The sequence below is a fragment of the Amphiura filiformis genome, unplaced genomic scaffold, assembly GCF_039555335.1.
Source record: "Amphiura filiformis unplaced genomic scaffold, Afil_fr2py scaffold_39, whole genome shotgun sequence".
NCBI lineage: Eukaryota > Metazoa > Echinodermata > Ophiuroidea > Amphilepidida > Amphiuridae > Amphiura > Amphiura filiformis.
In genome coordinates, this window is record NW_027305503.1 from 761,896 (window position 1) to 785,662 (window position 23,767).

The window sequence follows — 23,767 nt, forward strand, 5'->3', positions numbered from 1 at the left end:
GCACATTTTCTTCAGGCAATCCCTTCACTTGGCGAGCCCCCCTAATACCAACTGATTTTTCAGTAATTTTGTTTGTGGTGTCTCTGAACTTAGCCCACAGGTCTTCTACATCAGTATCCTCCAGTTGAAGCTGGGGTTCAAAAGTACCACCAATCTTGGCTCTGAACTCTTCTGCAATCAGGGGGTTGGTAAGTTTAATGACGTCATATATAGTTTTTTGGAGTTGTTTTCAGGCGTTTGGTTCTGACTGGTGACCATTGACCATAGAATAGAATCTCTTTTGCAAGCTGCAACAAGAATTTGTACACTTCAAGAACTCACTCATTTCATTTAACATTAATTGTTGCTTTGTAAATCAAGAGCTTATTTCCAAACTTTGTTTATGCAAATGGCTTTGGCTTTCAAAGTAATTATGACATGTTAGGTAGGAGGTATGGTTTGTGCTTACGGGGAAAAACACAAGTTTTTATGACGCTTATATTCCCAGCACCCGTGCCACGCCAGTCCTGTTCCCGTCCACGTTTTCATTCAATATAAACACATATAAACACATGTATCCGATATTTGCTTAGCACAATCATGACAATAATCTGAATAAGCTATTATATACTTATGGTCCTCTCTACACTAACGTTGAATGTTTTACTCTATCACTGAGCGCAAAGCGGTTAGTATTTAACCAATGAGGTTTCCTAACGTAACAAAACTCTCTCTGGGTAAAAGCATAGATTATCAATAGTAAAAGCCAATCGCTGTCGCTCAACTACGTAGTATAAATTTAGATTTAGATGTTACGATCCACTGATGTTTGGTTTCTGAGCAAAAGAGAAATGAAAACTTATAATTTGAAACGAGGGAGTGTCAGACATACACTTATATTAAAAGGCACATTTTGATGGAATACCACTATTTTAATACCACTACTAAGTCTTCATCTGAGAGTAAATGTTTTTTTTACAAAGGGATGTGTCTCATATCCTTGGTTAAATCCACAAACACATGTTTCTGATTTACCTGTGCGATATCGCAATGGGCTGTGATGAAATAGGTATTAAAATTTCAGTTGGATGCACCATTACAAAGCAAACGAACGGTAACAATACTGTACGTGGCCTTTGTTTCCCAAATGAGAACAAAAGTCTGCATATTGTTAACACACTTTGTTGATGGTACAAATCGTGTCAAACTTGTCAAAGTAATTGTGATTGTATCATACGAGTAAATGAGAAACATGTGGTTTCAATAATCACCCACTTGAAATCCGCTGGCTCTCTCCACTGACGTATGACCAAAGTTTTGGACAGGTTTGAGAGTTGATTTTGCTGTTATCTTTCATTTACATATCAGGGAGGTACGACAATTTGCAGATGCCCCACCTACTCAGTTTTTCACTTACATGTAATGTATACATTATTCTTGATTGACAGCAAGTACAAAAAATAGATGACATGAGATGTACACATGAAATAAAATACTAATAATGTCATAATTATGTGTCTTGTTTGAATCTCCATTACAGGCCAAGGTCGCCAATTCGTGGGCTTCACATCAGCAGAAAACACAGTGAGGATATGGATGATATGAAACTAGTCAACAATACTGATTCGGATTATGGGGCAGTGGAGAAACACCACCATTCCGTACCTCATTCCAGACATGAAATATTAGTACAGGCGAGGAAGAAACTTATATTAGCATGTTTATTTAGTGCCGCGTTGATGATAGCACAGGTTATAGGTAAGAACTCTTTTCGTTAAACATGACTTAAAAAACTGACACGTAAAATTTTATTAAAAGCCACTGGAATTTTCTAGCAGTCACGAAGGTCACCTGGCATCAGTATTAGACAGAGATTGTATAAGGACTATAGAGGTTGTGGGTATGACGTATCATACCGTAAATATGGCGGACTATTTAATGCATTCAAGAAGCATGATCGCAATCTAACGCGACAGTTCGTCTCACACACATAACAAATGCACTACGATCAAATAGGTTGATGACAACATTTGATTGAATGGACTGCACTGCGCCATGATTACGGTGAAGGATACCGGTTCAAATCCTTTGTTTGGAGCCAATCATGCACAACCTCTATAATTAGCATCAGATAACCTTGTGCAATATTAGACTCATATTGATAAAATACAATGGATATTTAACATGTTTAATGGATCCAAACTGTTAAGGAGTCGCATAACATTCTAGAGTCAATGGCTTGACAAGGACATGAAGTTACCTGTGCCTGAGGTAGTTACTTGCCGCATGTTAACAGTCAGTCATCTGTTTTCTGTTTGTTAAACTAATTTATCACCAGTGATTGTCGTTAATCACCGGTAAATATTTCCTCTCATTTTATAGCCAGATTAACGTAATATTGCAATGCATTCGCATGTTAACTATTGATTCAGACAGTCTTACACTATTAAAACGAGAAGTAGAAAGATTAAAACATTCACTGCACTCAGCATGTCATTTTCCTAAATATTTTGGAACCAACTGGTTCCTTCCTCAGTGGGTAATGGTGTGTGAGATGCTGCTGAGATCAGTGTTTCTAGAAGATCTTCTACTAGAGTTGCCAGTTAGTTTCACTTCTTTCAGCAAACTGTTGTACACTGGATATAGTTCGTTCCCATGCGTGGTGTTGATTTTGGGCTGCGAGTTTCTCTTAATGTGGATCGCTCCACGGATTATCTTAAAACGATCATTTTATGATATGAAACTTGTCAGATTTGACATAACAGATTTCTGGTCAAAATAACACGGATATTCTGATCAAACTGACTAGAAAGTCAACCAATATTATTATATATAGTTTAAAATGACAAGGACATTTTGATGCGGATATCAGGCCACTAAACATAGATTATAATCAAACGACAACAACTTGTCAAATTTGACAAGGATGATTAGTCCGGGGGTGCATCAAGTCAACATGATATAGATGATCTGATCAAATAATGATTTGTAGGTCTGGTTAGTATGAATAGTAAAATTGACCGGAAACTAACCGCTTTGATTAGGACTGTCATGATCAACGTGATAATAAACCTAATCAAAATGAAAGGTATATCTCGTCAAAACTATTCAATTTTTGGTCAAAATATTTTTTATTGGGAATTCTATTCCAATGAATGAATAGTACGAAATTAACGTGTTCTAGCGCAAGAATAAAGTTCTTTTGTCCTGCCGTCAGATCCAATAATATCAGATTGATTTTCTTTTCATTAGACTGATTTTATATTTACCATTTCCGCCGTTATATATTCAGCCTTTGACATTTTAAACTATTCCGAAAATTCATCAGCCTTTAAAAAAGGGTCTAATTCGACTAATTTTCGACGAACTAAAATTAGTCATACAAAATAATGCAGGAAATATGTATGTATAGCATTGTGTAATGCTAAAAGAATAGTAATATCATTTCTCATTATTTTACATCATTTCAACATATTTTCATGACTTACAATATTCACGGAAAAACCGTGGCTTGGTCAACGGGAATTACATAAGTAAACATGATTTTTACCAGGTTCGCCGTCGCAAATAAAATTGAAATAATAAAGGAGACAAGAACATTTGCGACGGCGAACCTGATAAAAATCATGTTTATTTTACAATATTCAATTTGTAAAGAATAAGAATTTGCATGACTAATGATTTATCGTGATATAATTAGTCATTTACGTGCATTACTAATAGCTTACTAATTGAATGACTAATTATTTATCGAAAATCAGAGTTTAACAAGAATATCCAAATTTAAATGCTGATGCACTTTATAACTTTCTGGTTCATATGTCTCTGATTTCTCTTAATTCGATTGCTTTCACCACAGGTGGATATTTAGCCCAGAGTCTTGCCATAATGACAGATGCAGCTCATATGTTTACTGATTTCATAGGATTCGTTATTGGGTTATTCGCTATATGGTTATCACATAAACCACCCACTAAATATATGAACTATGGATGGCATCGTGCAGGTAAGGACGTGTTCAGTGCCTTAAAAATCGAAGCAAAAAGATCCGTGAAAAACATAACAAAATCACTTTTAATATATTCGTCAGCCTTATATCAGGTAAAAAATTAGGATGACGAATTATGTTACCAGTGATTTTGTTTTTCACTGATCTTTCTGCTTCGATCTTTTAAGCCTCTGTCCTCGTAATGTTTTGTTTGTATGCGTATATTCAGGTTTTTATTGTTTATGTTAGCAGGTTTTGCATGCAGGTTGGAATGGTTGTATATTTTAGTTGATTTGTAATGTTTCTGTTTATATTCGTTCTCATATTTTATTTGGTTATGTTTCAAGTTCACTGTTCTTTCTGCTTCAATCTTTTTAGACGTCCACGTAATGTTTGCTTGCATTTTTATGGTTTAAGTTAGCAGGTTTTGCATGCAGGTGGGGATGGCTGTATATTTTATTTACTTTGTAATGTTTCTGTTTATTTTCGTTCTCTGCATAGAGGTAGAGGGTTTGAGTAGTTTGGTGCTCTAGGTTATCGGACGGAAGGTTGTAAGATAATGAGCTTGATCATTTCTCCCCTATCTCACTCATTAAGGCCCTAAACGTACAGGCACCACAGTGGGGTGCATGGCGTACCGTGGTTCGGAGAGTCTCGTAACATTGTGCTCCCTTGTACAAGAAGACCGATCTGGATAAGTTGCAGTCCTTTTCGTAAAGAGAAGGGGATCAGCACGGGCCTGTTGTCTGTCACACTCAGCATTGAGGTCAAATTGCGCTGCCCTTAGGGGGTTGGCAGCAGACAGTAATTATAACATAATTTTTGTCAGTTTTTGAGCTCAATGCGCACGGTTCTTTCTCAATACGCAAGCTAACGACTATCATATCTTTTCAACACATATTCAAGTAAAAGCATAAAAATATGGCTTCTTTAGAATAAAAAAAAAATACGGGAGGTATTCATCATTTTCTTCCCCGATATCCAAAGATTAATCGTCTGAATATCAAATCGTGCATAGCACATTCACGTGCATCGATCCCGGGTATTCACTTTATTGTATCTGCTGTACAATGTAATTATTAACCAGACGATGTCGGTGTGCGACGTCTGTAGAGCTTTACATACACCACAGACGGCTAGGCAAACATTTTTGAACATGAGTATTTGATACAAACCAGTGTCACGAAAACTTCAAAAGTGCAAATATGCAACATTTTGTAGAGCAAGCACATTTTTGAACTTCGTTTGCATACACTCAAAAATGTTAACGATCGCAAGGCTTTTAAGGTGGTGTCATGTAACTGGGGTGATTCATTGAACCCATGTATAACATGAAATAGGAGAGATGTTCACCTACTTATTTCATTAATATGTGGCACGTTATAGATACCATAATTGGAATAAGTTAGTTCTACCTTTTAGTGGTGATGGCTTAGTTAGGATAAGCTAAACTGAAAGTAGACTTCTCCGTAGTCCACTTGCCCATTTTGCATACTCTTACTCTGATTTAATTAATAATGTGCACAATTGATATATTTTCACATCTGATCTTTTTAGTCACCGTACTCCCTCTGTTTGTTGGCTTCCCAAGTGGACTACTTACTATTAGTTTGCGGTTAACATGTTTAACACGGTTGTCTATGGGTGAGATTGTCGGATTTCTGGCCTACTAAAATTGGCCATGATGTAATGCATCTTTAAATGGATATGGCTTGTGGTTGGTCGCCCGGATCCCGTTATGGTTTAAATCCTCCGGGCACGTGCCAATACAATTGATAACTATATATACATCGTACACAACTATGCGGCGCTCTGTGTGCTAAGTGTATGAGCGCGTCTTGTACGTCCAGGCTTTGTGCTTGGATTGATAAACAAGTATGGTTGACAGTGTGTGTTAGGGACTAAGTCCCTGACAAAAGTCCTGTTAAAAATGCAAAGTACATAGTCGATTTTTAACTCGGGCTTTCGCGATTAATGAACTGGTAGACTCTAAAATCAGAATTGTTCAGTATTGAAGTGCCATTATAATATGTTGCATTCAATAATATAAACTTACGTATACTTTACTGTTACTGTCACTAATAGAGGTTATCCACTTCACTCATGTGTGACTTCTAACAAAAGGCGCTGGTTCCCGTAGTATTCCTCATTCAAACCAATTCAATGCACGACCTCGGAGTTACCTGCATGACTTTGGCGGGTTAGTTTGAAACTGTCATGGTTGCACATGCATGTACTTCTTTTGAAAGTCCTTAACAAGGTAGCAATCGTTGATAGGATATGCAGCTTATAGAACACGGGTACCCTCTATATAATTATATATTCACTTGTCCATAACCATTTACTAGTATTTTGATGTAATAAATATCAGTATAATTTCGAGTTCAACTGAATGCGCTCATCATGATTAATAACATATTTTTATTTATCAAAAATCGACTATGGCGCATAGTCTACACTGAAAGTGGGCATGCTTGTTGTTAATAAGAGATACTTTACAGGCGGTAAGGTATGAATTTTACAAAACAATGTTGAACTGAAAAGACGGGACAAGCAAAGAGTTCAGGTTATAGTTCATCATGTTGTGTTCGTTTCATCATCTGGATTATCAATTAAAACTGATCAATGGGAATCCATACTCACAAATCAATCAGTTTTATTTAAACAGCTAGGAAAGCACGCAAATGCTGCTACATGCAAACTAGTCGTAGTCAGCCGCAGTCTATAACACTGCAGTGTTGGCAGTGTTGTTCTGATTTGTCTCTATACGTCCAGAGTGTGCCAATTAAGGTTAAGATACCGTTTTGCTTCTCCTATGATCAATTTACTTTGTGATCAAGACATTTTGTGGACAGTGGAAAGTTTTATTGTGAGAATTGGCAGCCTTGGGCACTGTGAACATTTAGAGATAAGTAAGAGCTAAAATGCAGCAATAATAGGCATTTCGTGGTCCACAGCATCATCCCCCAATTTTTCTCCAAAAAAAAAAAAAAAAGATTTTTATACCACTGAAAACCTCTGGCTACATAATGTTTATGTACAAAATATTTCTTGAAGAATAATTCGTTTAGCAAAGATATCGTGAAATTTGAATTCCGTTCTGGTATACCAGAACGAAATACTACGTTGTCTATGTAGCAGTGCAATACATACACATAATTATACATAACTCGCAAACGTAAAATCGGAATCACCTGAAATTTTGGGAATAAGCTTTTTTCGTGAATATCTGCTGACAAAATATCATAAAAAGAGAATGCTATGATCACGAAATACTCCTTTAAATCAAACAAACGCTAATAAGACACAACCGATGTAAATCAGTATACCAGTACTGCCCTTCTTTATGGACACACATGAAACATTAGATATTGGAACAATATATGTAATGAAACCGGTTGAACTAAATAAGAGCCACGCAGGTAGCCAGGATACCTACATGTATATCAATGAGGTATAACCTTGATCAAGACATGGTGTCTTATCTATACTTACCCATGAAAGTCTCTTAGGCTTACGCCCATGCCTTACCCTACGCTCTGGCCTTCTACCCTTAGCGTAAGCGGCTCATATTTGTTACATGGCTCCCTGATTATCTTATTTCACAACATTTTAAGCATTTTAATAACTAAAAGGCCGTGCACAATTTGACATCTTTGTATTCCTATGAACGAACAGCGTATTTAATAAGCCGCACTTATCTTTACTTGCACCAGATTCGATAAAGCATAATGGGGGGTTTAGTTAAAGCTTTCAAAAAAGGTAACTGATATATCGGCGCGGCGTGTGTTTAAACAAGGATGTACAAAGACCAGTGAGGTAGGATAACGTGAACCAAAAAGGCGTTGCTTCTATTATGCTTCTAAGTAGCATTCCCTACGCCCGACTGCAAACAACAACTTTAATTTTTTTATTAATTCTAAAATTTCAGAATTGTAAATTTCCATGACCATATTTGGAATCAGCATGAAAAATACATTAAAATGAGTACAAACAAGCCTAGTAATGGTTCACCTGTTCTTAAACTATCTCTTGATATTTTGCGAGAATATCTCTAAAAACGACACTTTATGTTGAAGCCTATGTGTAGCACACAGAGTATTAAAGTATCAACAGGAGGAAATAGCAGCAATATATTTTTAATCAAACATTGACAACTGATATCATCTGAATTGATTAGAAACCTTACGAACACTTAGGGTCCTGTGTCACAACCTGGGGTACCTTTGTGTTACATAGTAAAAAATTAAACGTTTCAAACATTTTACCTACACGTCTCATTTGAAGTGGTTCATCCTCCTGAGCATTTTGACACTTTTTTTTTTTATGGAAATCGGTTAAAAAATGAGAGAGTGCGGGCAAAAACAATCACAAAGTAGGTGGGATTTAACCCCACCTCTTGTTTCAACATTTACAATCATTCTGAGCCAGTATTAGTCATTTAAATGACCTTCTGTATTTATTTACTTGGTTTAGATGTCTGGGAGTTCATTTAGACGTTTTTTACTAGATTCAAATTTTTAATGGGGGTTTTAGATCAAATTTACGATACGAATCCCTCCTCCTAATCATCCTCCTCCTAATCCTCATACACCCTTGGCACATTCCATAAGAATATAATTAAAAATTATTTTACAACAGGTTTAAAACATGAGTAATATAGAATAAATTAGCCTCAATTTAACACCTAATTGAATCTTCTAAGTGAAGGAATACTCAAGAGACAGTGTTTTGAAATCCAAGCTGCACATCAAAATGTATAACAAAACCACCTTTTTGGGTACCCCAGTATATGACACAGGATCTTAGACACTTGATACCGGTTCTGTGTGACTTATTAGAGGGTCATTGAATGGACCTTATTATTTGCATGATTCCTGAGTAGGGCTGAAGAGCAAGCGACATACTATTGATTTTCAAATTCATTTTCTTTTGCCAGAATGTGACACCAACCATGTTTTAACTGTTATATTGAAAACCACATGACCAATTCCCACAAATCCAGGGACAACACAAAATTGTACTTCCCAAAGTTTAAATTTAACATATACATTACCTGGTTTACATTGATAATATTTTAAGGAATCTTTAGACAATAGTGTTAAGGGATCTGGAATGAGCGTTTTAAGCGTTTCGACAGTATTTTTTGTGGGACATGAGAGCACATCAGACATATCGAATTGCATTCTGAATACGAAGAATGTCTTTCTGATTTTTTGAAATTCACGATATAATACAAATTTTATGACAAATTATTAAAATTTGATATTATTTCACATTTTTGGTATATAACAGTCCTCGAAGTAAATTGTATAAATCTAATGATATATTCTTAAAGTGTATATAGCTGGGAGGAAAAGCCGACGATCAATTGAAAATTTTGATCTTTCATATTGAAGATATGGATTTTTTTCCCAAAAGACCTACATTTTTTTGGTGTTTTGGGGAAAAAATCCATATCTTCAATACGAAAGGTCAAAATTTTCAATTGATCGTCGGCTTTTCATCCTACCTACATACACTTTAAGTATAAATCATAGATTTATAAAGTTTACTTCGAGTACTGTTAAATATCAAAAATATCAAGTTTTAATCATTTGCCATAAATGTGTATTACATTGCGAATTTCAAAAAATCAAAATCATTTGATATCAGAAGGACATTCTTCGTATTCAAAATGCGATTCGATATGTCTGATGTGCTTTAATGTCCCACAATAAATACTGTCCAAACGTTCATACCCCATCCCTTAATCAGTGGAATCTTTTTATACAGTGTGAATGGGAATTAACAATATGCACTTGTTGATTAAATAATACGCCTTCTTCTTAAATACTTTTGTGATTTGAAAAGTAATGTCAGCGTTTCCAGAAACACTAAAAACATTAATTTCATAAATATATGGTATCTTTTGCCGACATATTCGAGGTTTGTTGGAAAGCGGTAGAGTGTTTTCCTCCTTGCTAAAAATACATACGACAACTTTACATCCATGATGCAGCAGTGATGTATCCGAGTCCGGACTCGAGTCCACTTTATGTTGGACTCGGACTTGGCTCGGACTCGGACACAAAAAGACTCGGCTCGGCTCGTACTCGGACACAAAAGGACTCGGACTCGAAGCCGAGTCCGGTCCGAGTCCAGTCCAATTAAATGCATGTAAAATGTGAAAAGATTATCTAAAAATGTCAAAATAGATCTCAAATTTGTTGACTTTACTTATTAATTTGGCCATTTTCCAAATTAATTGAGGCTGTGAAATTTGTGATCTGCCATATATCCTACATAGCCACCAAATTATTTAGATTTATCTGTCACTTGGCAGAATCATATTATTTATATCATTAATGAAATAATTGATAATAATTAAATGCATAATTTTATTAAATATTTGGACTACAAAAAATATCTGAGAGTTCTTTCATAGAACTTTCCAAAATTAAACTCTTGAAAGAGAGAAACATGCACACTGGACCCTACATTTCAGCTCCCACTCATCCATAGTGGTTTGTGTGTGCTACTCACTGCACATTTGTGTGGGACAATTTTGAAAAGAAGTTAATTATCATACTGCAGTTACTGTCCGTTTTCCTATACACAATACACAGTGCTCTCACCATTGACGTGTGACCTCAACAAATGATGTATGTTGGGAGAATGGACACTTGCCTAGTTAACATCACTGTGTGAAAAATAACCAGCCAATATTTTATTTATTCTCCAAAACTTCTAGAAAATATATTTCTCTAACATGACCTAAAATTACAGCTAGGTTAGATGTTCAGAAATGGTCGCACTTTTGTAAAATATGAGTGAGGGCAAGGCATAGCTAGCCAACTCCCCGTGTTAATTGAATGGAGATTTGACCGAAAATATTGGTATCGGACCGCTCACTTCTGAAGGATGCCACAAAAAAAACGGTAAAAGCTACATTTAAATTATTCTAAATAGGTTCTTGAAAATAAAGTTTTGTAACATGTCCTAAATTTTTAGCTAATTTAGATGTTTGGAGAGGGTCGCACTTTTGTGTTTTAGGAAGGATATGTAAACGACAGATAACACCAAAAATATGAAGAAATTATTTCCAAACTGTGTTAAGTCAACAATCATTATGTTGCTCATTTTGAAGAATGCTGGTTAACAAAAAGCAGGTCTTTGTCTCATTTCGTGACCAATGGTACACATACCATTGTTTCCTTTCGTTTCCTTTATAATCGGTTACCCAACTGAAGCTGTAATACCAGCTTTATTGCGATGTCGCACATTGAAAACAGACACTTGAACACAACCAGAGAAGTTCTTATTTAATCAGTTGAGCTGCTTCAATGAGTGTTATCTTGGTTTAATAGCTTTTAATGGGGTTTAAGTCCTGCAAAGGTCGAGATGAATTCTACTGTAGACATGACTGCATCATGTTACAGGTGAATTTCCGTTAGTATTATTATTATGACAATGATCATGATGATGATAACGATGATGACGTATGTGATGATAATGGTGATGATGATGATGATGATCTTATATTTCTGTAATGTATAATTTCAAATTTTGAATACATTGCAATTCATTTACATGTACATGTATGCTTCTCCAGCCTGGGCGCAAAAGTTTACATGTAGTGTGCCACACACACACACAAGATATCCCCACATGACTGATGTCTGATACAGTTGATCTGATACATACATGTCCCGGGATACATGTACGTTCAGGTGTTACATATACGTATGGGTCTTTGAAGTACTGTGTGTACGGTTGGTTGGTTGACTTAGATTGAGTCTTTAAAATGTCAACTGATGTGTGAGGTGGGGGTGGGCAGGTTTGGTAGGGTGGGTGTGTACAATGTATAGGGAAAGCGGTGTGTGCTATCATGTGTAGTGAGTGACCTTTGATCACTGACCTTCTTTTTCTACAATTTTATCATCAAAATGCCATAAAAGTATGCGGAATCTTTGAAAAAAAAATTTTCAGTAAATTGGTATTGTAAATTTTCAAATTGGAAACAAAATATAAAATTTTGCTCCATTTTTGGAAATAATGACCCATTTAAAAAAAAATGTTATACCAATTGACCCCCTTCTTTAAAAATGTTATACCCAATTATCCCTTTTTCATCTTGTTATACCCAATGACCCATTTTTGTACAAACAGGCTCCTACTAAGCAATGCCATAGACAGATACATGTCACATTAAAGTTGAATGACCCCCCCCCCCCTCTGGGCATGGACTCTGACCGAGTCCGGACTCGAGCCGGACTCGGGTCTTATTTTTTTTGGACTCGGACTTGGTTCGGACTCGGATACTAATGGACTCGGCTCGGCTCGGACTCGGACAAGCTGGACTCGGGTACAAGTCTGTGATGCAGTCATGTCTACAGTAGAATTCACCTCGACCTTTGCAGGACTTAAACCCCATTAAAAGCTATTAAACCAAGATAACACTCATTGAAACAGCTCAACTGATTAAATCGGATCTTCTCTGGCTGTGCACATGTGTCTGTTTTATATGTGCGGTATGGCAATGAGCTGCTATAATACAGCTTCAGTTGGGTAACCGATTATAAAGGGAACGCAAGGAAACAATGGTATGTGGACCTTTGTTCACGAAATGAGACAATGGCCTGCTTTTTGTTAACCAGCATTCTTGAAAATGAGCAACATAATGATTGTTGACTTAACACGGTTTGGAAATAATTTCTTCATATTTTTGGTGTTATCTGTCGTTTACATATCCGTCCTAAAACACAAAAGTGCGACTATTACCAAACACCTAAATTAGCTAAAAATTTAGGACATGTTACAAAAATATATTTTCTAGAATTTCATAGAATACGTTAAATGTAGCTTGTACCGTTTTCTGTGGCATCCTTCAGAACGGAGCGGTCCGTTACCAATATAGCTCAATATTTTCGGTCAAATCTCCATTCAATTAACACGGGGAGTTGGCTAGCTATGAGCTAGCTATGCCTTGCCCTCACTCATATTCTACGAAAGTGCGACTATTTCTGAACATCTAACCTAGCTGTAATTTTAGGTCATGTTAGAGAAATATATTTGCTAGAAGTTTGGAGAATACTTTAAATATTGGCCGGTTATTTTTCACACAGTGATGTTAACTAGGCAAATGCAATATACTTCTAACGTACACTATTTGTAAAGGTCGCGCGTCAATGGTGAGAGCACTGTGTATTGTGTATAGGAAAACGGACAGTGACTGCAGGATGCGTAACAATACAGTCAATGTCGTTTATGATTTGTTTGTATATATGTTCGCTTGATATATTGTTTGTATTGACGGCGTAATTGTGCATGAATGCGTCTCAATATTGTTCTATCCCTTAATACTACAGACTTGACATTTAATATGGAATATTTTTCGCAAATTTCCAAGACTGGTTTGGACGGAGTATGCATAAACCGTGCGGGGTAAATATTAATTGGGATGTGTCGGGGATGGTGTAAAATAATTGTTTGATAGAAAATGTGCTTTCCATATGTTTACATTACGGTGCTCATATTGTAGCGAATTTGTCTAAAATGGCGGACTTAGGCAAGCTGAATTTGAGCTTTGTGGGGACACAATTTCAGACTTTATGCAACACGGTTCTGTTATTATCAAATTTATAGGGGTTTGAGCAACTGGCAGTCATCATAGCTGAAATACACTTACAATGTACCAAGTTTTTGAACAGGGGAGGAGCATAAAATGGGGCTCTTAGAAGCTGTACGTACTCAGAAAGTTTGAATGGCCCCCTGGGGCCAAATGTTATAAACTTACGGTACAAAAACAACTGCGTGGATTCCTGGTTGTCCAATGAACTCACACTGTTTCTTTGTGTACAGTAATAAGTTTATAACATTTGGCCCCAGGGGACCATTCAAACTTTCTGAGTGCGTATCACTTTTGAGAGCCATATTTTTTAAAGCTCCCCCACTTTCAAAACTGGTAGATCACAGGTGCATTTCAGTTCAGACAAACATTTATTGGTAATCAGGCTCAGTAAAATCGCCTCAAACCTCAACGAATGTGATAATATCAGAATAATGCTGCTCAAATTCAGAAATTTTACCCCCACAAAAATCAAATTCAGTCTCCTTAAATCCGCCATTTTAGGCTAATTCACTACATTATGAGCGCCATAATGTAAACTAATTGAAAGCACATTTTCTGTCAAACAATTTTTTCACACCATCTCCCGACACACGCCAATTAATATTTAGCCCGTGCCGTTTATGCAGACCTCTACCAAACCAGTCTTGGAATTTTGCGAAAAAGTATTCCATATTAAATGTCAAGTCTGTAACATTGATAACTCACACTTATTAAGCTTGGCGCAAAGCGGGGGTAGTTTCAATATACAACTAGAGAAATCAATTTAAAAATGCATTTTGTCAAATACAGTTTCTTAATTAAGAGGTTTAGTTGCAGAGCTCAATAATAACCCAAAAGCTTGTTTTGTAGGAAAACGTTCTGCATTGTTTTGTATGCCATCAGCAGTGCGTAATTATTATTTTGTTGGTTCCTAGATTGCAAAGGTTGGTTAGCCAGTTCGCAGGCTGTCCTGCCTGAAAATAATTTGAGTGAAATTGGGAAATTAATTTTAAATCAGCTCTTTAAGAGATGTTATAGTATATTCATGAGTAATTTCAACATCTTGGCCCGTAAGATAACAGAGATGTGACGGTGTAAATAATCATGATGCAGTCATGTCTACAGTAGAATTCACCACGACCTTTGCAGGACTTAAACCCCATTAAAAGCTATTAAACCAAGATAACACTCATTGAAAACAACTCAACTATGTTACATCAGATCTTCTCTGGTTAAATCCACACTACACATGTTTCTGTTTTACCTGTGCAATGAGCAATGAGCTGGTATTATAGTTTCAGTTGGGTGAACGATTATAAAGCAATCGCAAGGTAACAATACTCTGTGGGCCTTTGTTCACGAAATGAGACAATAGTGTGCATATTGTTAACCAGAATTCTTGAAAATGAGAAACATAATGGCTGTGGACCGTAACACGGTTTGGAAATAATTTCTTCATATTTTTTAGTGTTATCTGTCGTTTACATATCCTTCCTAAAACACAAAAGTGCGAATATTTCCAAACACCTAAATTAGCTAAAAATTTAGGACATGTTACAAAACTATATTTTCTAGAATTTCAGAAGAGTACTTTAAATATTGGCCGGTTTTTTTTCACACAGTGACGTTAACAAGGCAATGTCCTATTACCTATAACATCCACTAAAACACCAAAGTGCGACGTTAACTAGGCAATTGCCTATACTTCTAACATACACTATTTGTAGAGGTTACGCGTCAATGGTGAAAGCACTGTGTATTGTGTATAGGAAAACGGACAGTAACTGCAGTATGAACGTTGTAAATAACCAGGCTATAAATTTGCTCATAAATGTAAATTTTGTTAATTGGTTATAAAAGATTTTTGAAAATGTATTTTCCACAATTAGATCTCATAACATGCAATTAGTCTTAGTACAAGTCTTTGGGTCATGATGCAGTCATGTCTACAGTAGAATTCATCTCGACCTTTGCAGGACTTAACCCCATTAAAAGCTATTAAACCAAGATAACACTCATTGAAACAGCTCAACTGATTAAATCGGATCTTCTCTGGTTGTGCACAAGTGTCTGTTTTCATGTGCGATATCGCAATAAAGCTGGTATTCATAGCTTCAGTTGGGTAACCGATTATAAAGGAAACGAAAGGAAACAATGGTATGTGTGGCTTTGTTCACGAAATGAGACAATGGCGTGCTTTTTGTAAACCAGCATTCTTGAAAATGAGCAACATAATGATTGTTGACTTAACACGGTTTGGAAATATTTTCTTCATATTTTTGGTGTTATCTGTCGTTTACATGTCCTTCCTAAAACACAAAAGTACGACCCTCTCCAAACACCTAAATTAGCTAAAAATTAAGGACATGTTACAAAACTATATTGTCTAGAATTTTAGAAGAGTACTTTTAATATTGGCCGGTTATTTTTCACACAGCGACGTTAACTAGGCAATGTACTATTACCTATAACATTAACTAAAACACCAAAGTACGAATATTTCCCAACATCTAAATTAGCTAAAATTTAGGACATGTTAAAAAACTATATTTTCTAGAACTTTAGAAGAGTACTTTTAATATTGGCCGGTTATTTTTTACACAGCGACGTTAACTAGTCATATCCCCATACTTTTAACGTAGGGCTATTTGTAGAGGTCACGCGTCAATGGGAAAGAGCACTGTGTATTGTGTATAGGAAAACGGACAGTAACTGCAGTATGTATGTTTTGAAATCTTATTTCCCAAATTGGCCAACTTTTAAAGATTAGGATTTATATAGAGGCTTCATTTGGCAAAACTGGTAAATATTTTTTTAATGCTGTATTTTTCTAAAATCGGGAGTAGTTCAAGGAACACCACTTATCCCAATGTACTGATAACAAACACTAACATGAAATTTCTGTAGAAAAAAATATCTCTGCTTAAATATTAAAACAGTACCTATTTTGTAATGTTCCTTACATATGTTTCCTTTATTTCAGAGGTACTGGGAGCTTTGTTTTCGCTGCTGGTCATCTGGGTGTTGACAGGCATCCTTGTTTATATGGCTATTGAGCGCATAATACACAACGAATATGAGGTAGACGGCAAAATTATGTTAGTAACCGCAGTTATAGGACTCTTTGTAAATATATGGTAAGTGTAAATGGGCTATTCCATTTAAAATCCACACCACCCATGTAGAAGATTTTTTTAATATCTTCTACAGTGAGAGTTTGAATTTCAAATGGAATGCACCAATTAGACAGATCCATTTGAATTTCATACACCCTCTGAGAAAGATTCCACCTGAATGAATGAGGGTGAATTTCAAATGGAGCTGCTGATGTGTTCATTCCATTTGAAGTTAATTCTCTTCACGCGGGTGTCGACTGCAGACGACATGTTTCAAATTTTTTTTTTAAATTAAAAAATTCAGAAATGTAAATTTTCATTACCATATTTGGAATCAGTATGAAAGATGCATTAAAATGAGTACAAACAAGCCTAGTATTGGTTCAGTAGTTTTTAAGATAGCTCTTGATATTTTGAGAAAATATTTCAAAACTTGAATTTTTTCCGTTGAAGCGCATGGCTAGCACGCAGAGCATTAATACGCCCTGGAAAATATTTCCAAAATCTTCAACAGGAGTAGTGTGGATTTTAAATGCAATAGCCCAATGCTATCCCTTTGAAAATTTGCTTAGAATCATTGACTTACTTGACACAAATTTTTGAAACAGGAGTCAGTCTGTATATTATGATTGTTCAGAGTCAAATCCCGACTCGACGCATAATATGCGGAACAAATACGATTTATAACTGTGCTACTGAATAAATTTGGATTATGACTATGTTTTAGATTTATCATAAGGGTTAGTTGTTTATTGTTGGACTGGCATGATTTAGGGTTAGGATTTTAAGAGATAAGGGGTAGGTCAAGATAATGGTTTGCTTGGCGTTTCTATTCTAGGGTTGTTCCGAATACATTATGTAAAATACCAGTATTTTTATTGCTCTGCGGGTGCAAGAAAACAAGAAACATACAGAATGCAAGAAAAAAAGAACAACCAATTCTAATTTAAAATATAAAAGAAAGGATGAATAAGAATTGAAAATATAGAAGAAGGAACGAACAAGGATTACAATTAGGCCATTCTCGAGCACTGTAATTTTTCATGTCTGTTAGTCATTTTTATTTATTTTTGTTGATTTTCATATTGTGTTTCTTTATTTTTGATGTAGTTGTATATTTTTTATATATGGAAATAAATGAATGAATGAATGAATGAATGATTATCCGTAACACATGAAGAATGCAAGAATAGAAAGAAGAAACAATAATTTCACAATAAGGATATACAATATAAAAGAAGGGACGAACAAGAATACTATAAATAAAAAGAAAGTATGAACAATGATTTAAAATATACAGAAAGAACGAACAAGAACTTAAAACTATAAAATAAAAAAAGAAGATTTGAAATATAAAAGAACGAATGAGCAAATATTTAAAAATATAAAAGAACGAACGGATTTACAATATAAAAGAAAGAATGAACATGAATTTTAAAAAGAGGAGAAAGAACGAACAAGAACTTGAAATAAGAAAAAAACAAGACTTTGAAATATTACGACTCGCTTGATGAAATGGGGGATGAAATGAGAAGACAAAGAAAAACTAAAATCTTCCCACCTTTGCTTAATATATTGATGGAATTTTGCCGAAATGTTGAACATGTTAGCACTGTCTTCGGTTCAATGTCCCATTCGTGTTGATGCTAACATCATTTCAATATCATTCATTCAAAACTTTTATACGAGTGCTATTATTCAATTTCCCGCTCAAATTCCCAAAAGATTAGTTTACCCAACCGTAATAATTTGGTTAAAATACTACTTTAGGACAAATGGTAGACTTTGAATTGTACAGAAAAAGTCAAGAACTAGAAAATGATTATTGATTATACAGCCGTTTTGATCAACTAAAAAAATAATGAATAAATGTCTTTTCTACGAAGTCCTGATCACATTCCAGAGCAAATTGAAGAATAGTGTAGAGCATGCATTTGTCTTTCAATTTTCATCTTTATTGGAATGACTCAGCCTGCTTTAAAAGCAAAGTGTTCTGCAATGTTTCATTTGTATTGTTTCTTCAAGTTATTAACAGAACTGTTTAATAATAAAAGGTAGAGGTAGCGCTGAGAGTTTATGAGTAAAACGGGCTATTCCAGGTAAAATTCATACACCCTAGGGAAGACATAACATTAATCTTCCACGGGGGTTGTGAATTTCAAATAAAGTCACCCATGCTGGTAAACTCATTTGAAATTCACACTCCCTGTGTGTGTGGTAGATTAAGATCATACATGTATGTTCCATTAGACTTCTCCGTAGTCCACTTGCCCATTTTGCATACTCTATTACCATGATTACATTTAAGCATAAAACGCTGATTTGTATTAATTTGTGTGCAATTGATAGATTTTCACATCATATATTTTCAGTCACCACACTCACTCTGTGTGTAAGCTTCCCAAGTGGACTACTTACTTTGACTTGCGGTTAACATTTTTAACACGGGACTATATGGAGAGTTTTCTGGCCTAACTAAAGTTGGCCATGATGTAATGCATCTTTAAATGGATCTGGCTTGTGATTGGTTGCCCAGATCTCGCTATGGTTTAAATCCTCCGAGCACGTGTCATTACCATTTACTACATCGTACACAGCAATCTATGGAAATTGGGGCACGTTTAATCTGGCGCGAAAGTTAATTGTATGGACGTACATTTAGCGCGTCTTACTACCATGCTTGGTACTTGCGGTTAAAATGGATTGATAAACAAGTATGATTGACAGTGTGGTTTAGAGACCAAAGTCTCCGGGTAAAGTTCTGCTTAAAAGTCAAAGTACATACTCGGATTTTTTACTCGGGCTTTCGCGATCAATAAATATGCAAAATCAATAATTATGCAAGAAATATTGCATTCAATATAACTTTTATTGTCACTAATCATCTAATTATATAAACTCTTTATGACCATTTTACTGTTGAACAATTTAATTCTAATAAACATCAGTATAATTTTGACTTCAACGGAATGCGTTCATCATGATTCATAATAATATATTTTTTTATCAAAATTCGACTATGGCATAGTCTAATGTTCCATGAGGGTGTTTGTATTTCAAATGGAATAGCAAAATGCTTGAACACCATGTACCGTTAATGCACAAAGGCGTGCCATGTCTTTGTTACAGCAGATGGAGCATTGCAAGAATAGTCTCTAGATCATAGTGGTTGTCGCTATTCGTTGCTTTTACATATTAATATGTAGTAGGTGGTCATTGTTCATGCAAGGTGTCTCTGAGAGATTGGTACCGGAGTCCTTTGCCCTTATCGTTGCAAAGATAGAGATAGCCAGATTGAAACTCAGAAACAGCAAGTATGAGCTATGCTGAAATCATTAAGTAATCATGTTATAAAACACGGATGGTTTGATACATGATGTATTGTTGGTCGAAGCAACCAAAAATCAATGTTCAATATCTAAATCAATAAATTATTGAAAAATAACACTGTGATGTTTTGCAAAAGTTCATTCTACAAATCATACACTTTGAAAACTTGCTTAATGAGTTAATGAGTTAATGAGTTATGTACGTTTTACAAAAGTGTTGTTGTTCCAACCCTCTTTGCAACATAACTCAAGAACCACAAGACCTACAAAAGTATATTTGTAATATTTGAATTCTTCTACACTAGCTATGAAATGATCAATGCAATTGAATACATGAATACAAAAGCCACCTAAGTCCATGCGAAGTTATTTTGAGAGAAAAACCCGTGTATCATTTTAATTCCTTCAGTTAGATTTACCTGGTCAATATGGTAAGTTTTACGTGCAAATGAGTGGATTAACCTGTATTAGGTATGACGATTAGCATTTCAGGGACTTCGTGGGGTTCATTTTAAATTTTGGACTTAGGTGGTTTTTGAATCATATACAAAGACAACAATGTTAGAATGAGATTACCACTAGTAAGATAATACAAAATAAAGCACACAGGTATGTATAATGTTGATAAGCATTCTGCCATGTAATATAAACCACACACTTTCCTTTATTAAACCCATTTTTTGTTCAAAAGTCATTCTCTAGCAATGAATGTGTTACAAGTGGACTTTTATACATACTGGATTTCAATCAATGTGTTACAAGACTCAAATCATGGAATTGGGTGATTCTTTCATACATGCTATTTTTCACATGCCCAATAGACACAGAGAATGAATTTGAGTTGTTCTTTCATGCATATGACAGGCCTATGTATAGCAACAATTTCCCATGCTTAACTCAATTTGGCCAAAGTATGGACTTAGGTGGCTTTTGTATTCATATATTCAATTTTTGCCAAAGCTCACTATTATTCCCAAGATGATGTGAACTACCAAATCGCAACAGTTTAAATAGTTGCTAACCTTATATGGCCACGCGTTTTGAACTCGCCACCCAAAAATGGTGGTTTTGTTACGCTTTTCCAAATTGAGACTCGTTCAAATTGTTATATCTCTGCTTAAACAAAAGGTATTGTAGTGTGTTTGGTGTCATTTTGTAGCTAAATGAGTGACCTAACAGACCTTCAAAGGAGAATTGTTTATCAGCTAAGATAGTGGAGTTATAATTTTTTGAGTTCAGAATGGCCGAGGTGGTTGTTGTGGCGGTGGCGGTTGTGGCGGTGGCGGTATGTACAAAGTCTATGAGAAATATAGATTTTGTGTGTGCACATTGAATCAACTGATCATATCTTTGTATCCATATGGGCTACAGGCATGGTTAAGAGCTCTTGCGAAAGGTTATAAATTATGCTAATTGTTTTTAATCATTTTGAACTCTTTAGTCTATAAAATACAAACTTTTACGTACAAAACTACCCGTTTTCATATTAAACCTTATAAGCAATGCGGATGTCTTCAAAATCTAAAAGTTGCTGTAAATATTTAATTACTTATCCTATCATAGTCAAAGTATAAATTTTCTGAGAGGAAATTTGATGAGGAATCTAAATATGGACTTACTTTTTCTGTATTGGGTTAGGGGTAAAATGTTTCAGTTCAAAATATGTTGAATTGTAAAAAAATTTGAACATATTTTGGGACACCCTGTATTCTGAGATTACCAAACAGCTGTGATTTTTTCTTCCCAGTCAGTAGGATCCCCCTAACCTCTAACCAAATCAATGTTGTTTACTTTCAGTTTATAACTGCAAGTTAGTAATAAGCAATGCATTAAGGGATCTAAAATGAGCGTTTATTGCTTTTCGACAGTATTTTTTGTGGGACATGAGAGCACCTCAGACCTATCGAATTGCATTCTGAATACGAAGCATGTCTTTCTGATATCAAATAATTTTCATTTTTGAAAATCATAATATAATACAAATTTTATGACAAATTATAAAATATTGATATTTTTCAAATTTTTGATATATAACAGTCCTCGAAGTAAATTATATAAATCTAATGATATATTCTTAAAGTGTATGTAGCATGGAGGAAAAGCCGACGTCAATTGAAAATTTTTACCTTTCATATTGAAGATATGGATTTTTTTCCAAAAAAGACCTAATTTTTTTGGTGTTTTTGGAAAAAAATCCATATCTTCTATACGAAAGGTCAAAATTTTCAATTGATCGTCGGCTTTTCATCCCACCTACATACACTTTAAGTATAAATCATCAGATTTATAAAGTTTACTTCAAGTACTGTTAAATATCAAAAATATCAATTTTAATGATTTGCCATAAAATGTGTATTAAATTGCGAATTTCAAAAATCAAAATTATTTGATATCAAAATGACATTCTTCGTATTCAGAATGCAATTCGATATGTCTGATGTGCTCTAATGTCCCAAAATAAATACTGTCCAAACGTTCATACCCCATCCCTTAAGTGACCCATTTTTTATTTGGAATTTTTTTATTCCACCCTGTATAACTTCAATGTCACCCTGTACAATGAGTTGAAATGTGTATATTTGAATTGCTTATGCCTTCAGCTTTTCAAAAATGTATACTTTTGCTAGTTTAGGGTTGATAGTTGTGTATATATTCTAATTTGAAACTTGATTGGTGTAAAAATTCATAATATTTGTGATGTAACGCTAAGGGTGGCGAGTTCAAAACACACGGCCATATGTATCATACCATTGTATTAAAATTAAGAAATGCACTGCAAAATCTGGCTCCAAGATTTCAAGATTTATAGAATAAAGGTATTGTTTTTAGCCGCTGGAGTGAATCTATGGTCTCATATAACACGGGCGACTATGGCAAGCCAAAAGCCCCATTACTTATTGCGACAACGCGTTGCTTTCGCCAAAGCAACGCGTTGCTAAGCTAGCCAATAGAAAATAATAGAGCTTTTAGCAACGCGTTGGTTTAACAAGCAATGCGTTGCTTTCCCAAAGCAACGCGTTGCTTACATACTCAATTCAGGGGCGCCCAGGCCGAGTTTTTGATTAGCCAATCATATCGGCGCTTTGAAGAGCTGTTGGTTATGTCCATCCCGCCTTAGTGGTACTAGTTGTTACATGTTTTGTGTTTTGCGTGTATCACACTATAATTGTACACTCAATTGTAGACCTAAATACTCAGTCTGAGAAATTCCTTGAGCAACAATATTAATTTGTTCATATCATAAAACGAAATCCATTTCAGGTGTAAAATTTCACAGATATTATGAGAACAATAAATAAGCTTATAAAGAGTTTCTTGCATGCTTGTGTCAGTGTATCCTGTAAGAGTCGCTGTGATTGGTTGTCGCCACAAGACGTAAAGAATGACAACAACGTGTTGTTTGCGAAAGCAACGCGTTGCTTTCAGAAGGCGAAAGCAACGCGTTGCTTTGGGGAAAGCAACGTGTTGCTAAAAGCTCTATATCTATTGGCTGGCTTAGCAACGCGTTGCTTACGAAAGCAACGCGTTGTCGCAATACGTAATGGGCCCTTTAGCTGCCATAGGCGACATCATTATTTCGCCTCCTTGTTTTACGCCGAAAATAATGATGTCGCGTGTTATATGAGACGATAGATGCACGACAGTGGCGAAAAACAATACCTTTATTCTCATTCTTAAACACTTCAATTCAATTGATCATAAATAAACCAAATTTTAATTAAATTTTACAAGGATTTACCTAGGGCTTAGAATCGATCAGTCC

At 35.3% G+C, this 23,767-nt stretch overlaps 1 protein-coding gene across 1 annotated transcript in view; it reads left to right on the forward strand.

Moving 5' to 3' along the window:
• Positions 1-23,767, forward strand: part of LOC140144089 (proton-coupled zinc antiporter SLC30A2-like) — a 130,561-nt gene that overhangs the window by 84,255 nt on the left and 22,539 nt on the right. The window contains 3 exon segments of the mRNA XM_072165924.1: positions 1,520-1,737; positions 3,839-3,985; positions 16,543-16,696. Of these exon segments, the coding sequence (XP_072022025.1) occupies positions 1,520-1,737; positions 3,839-3,985; positions 16,543-16,696 (519 nt within the window).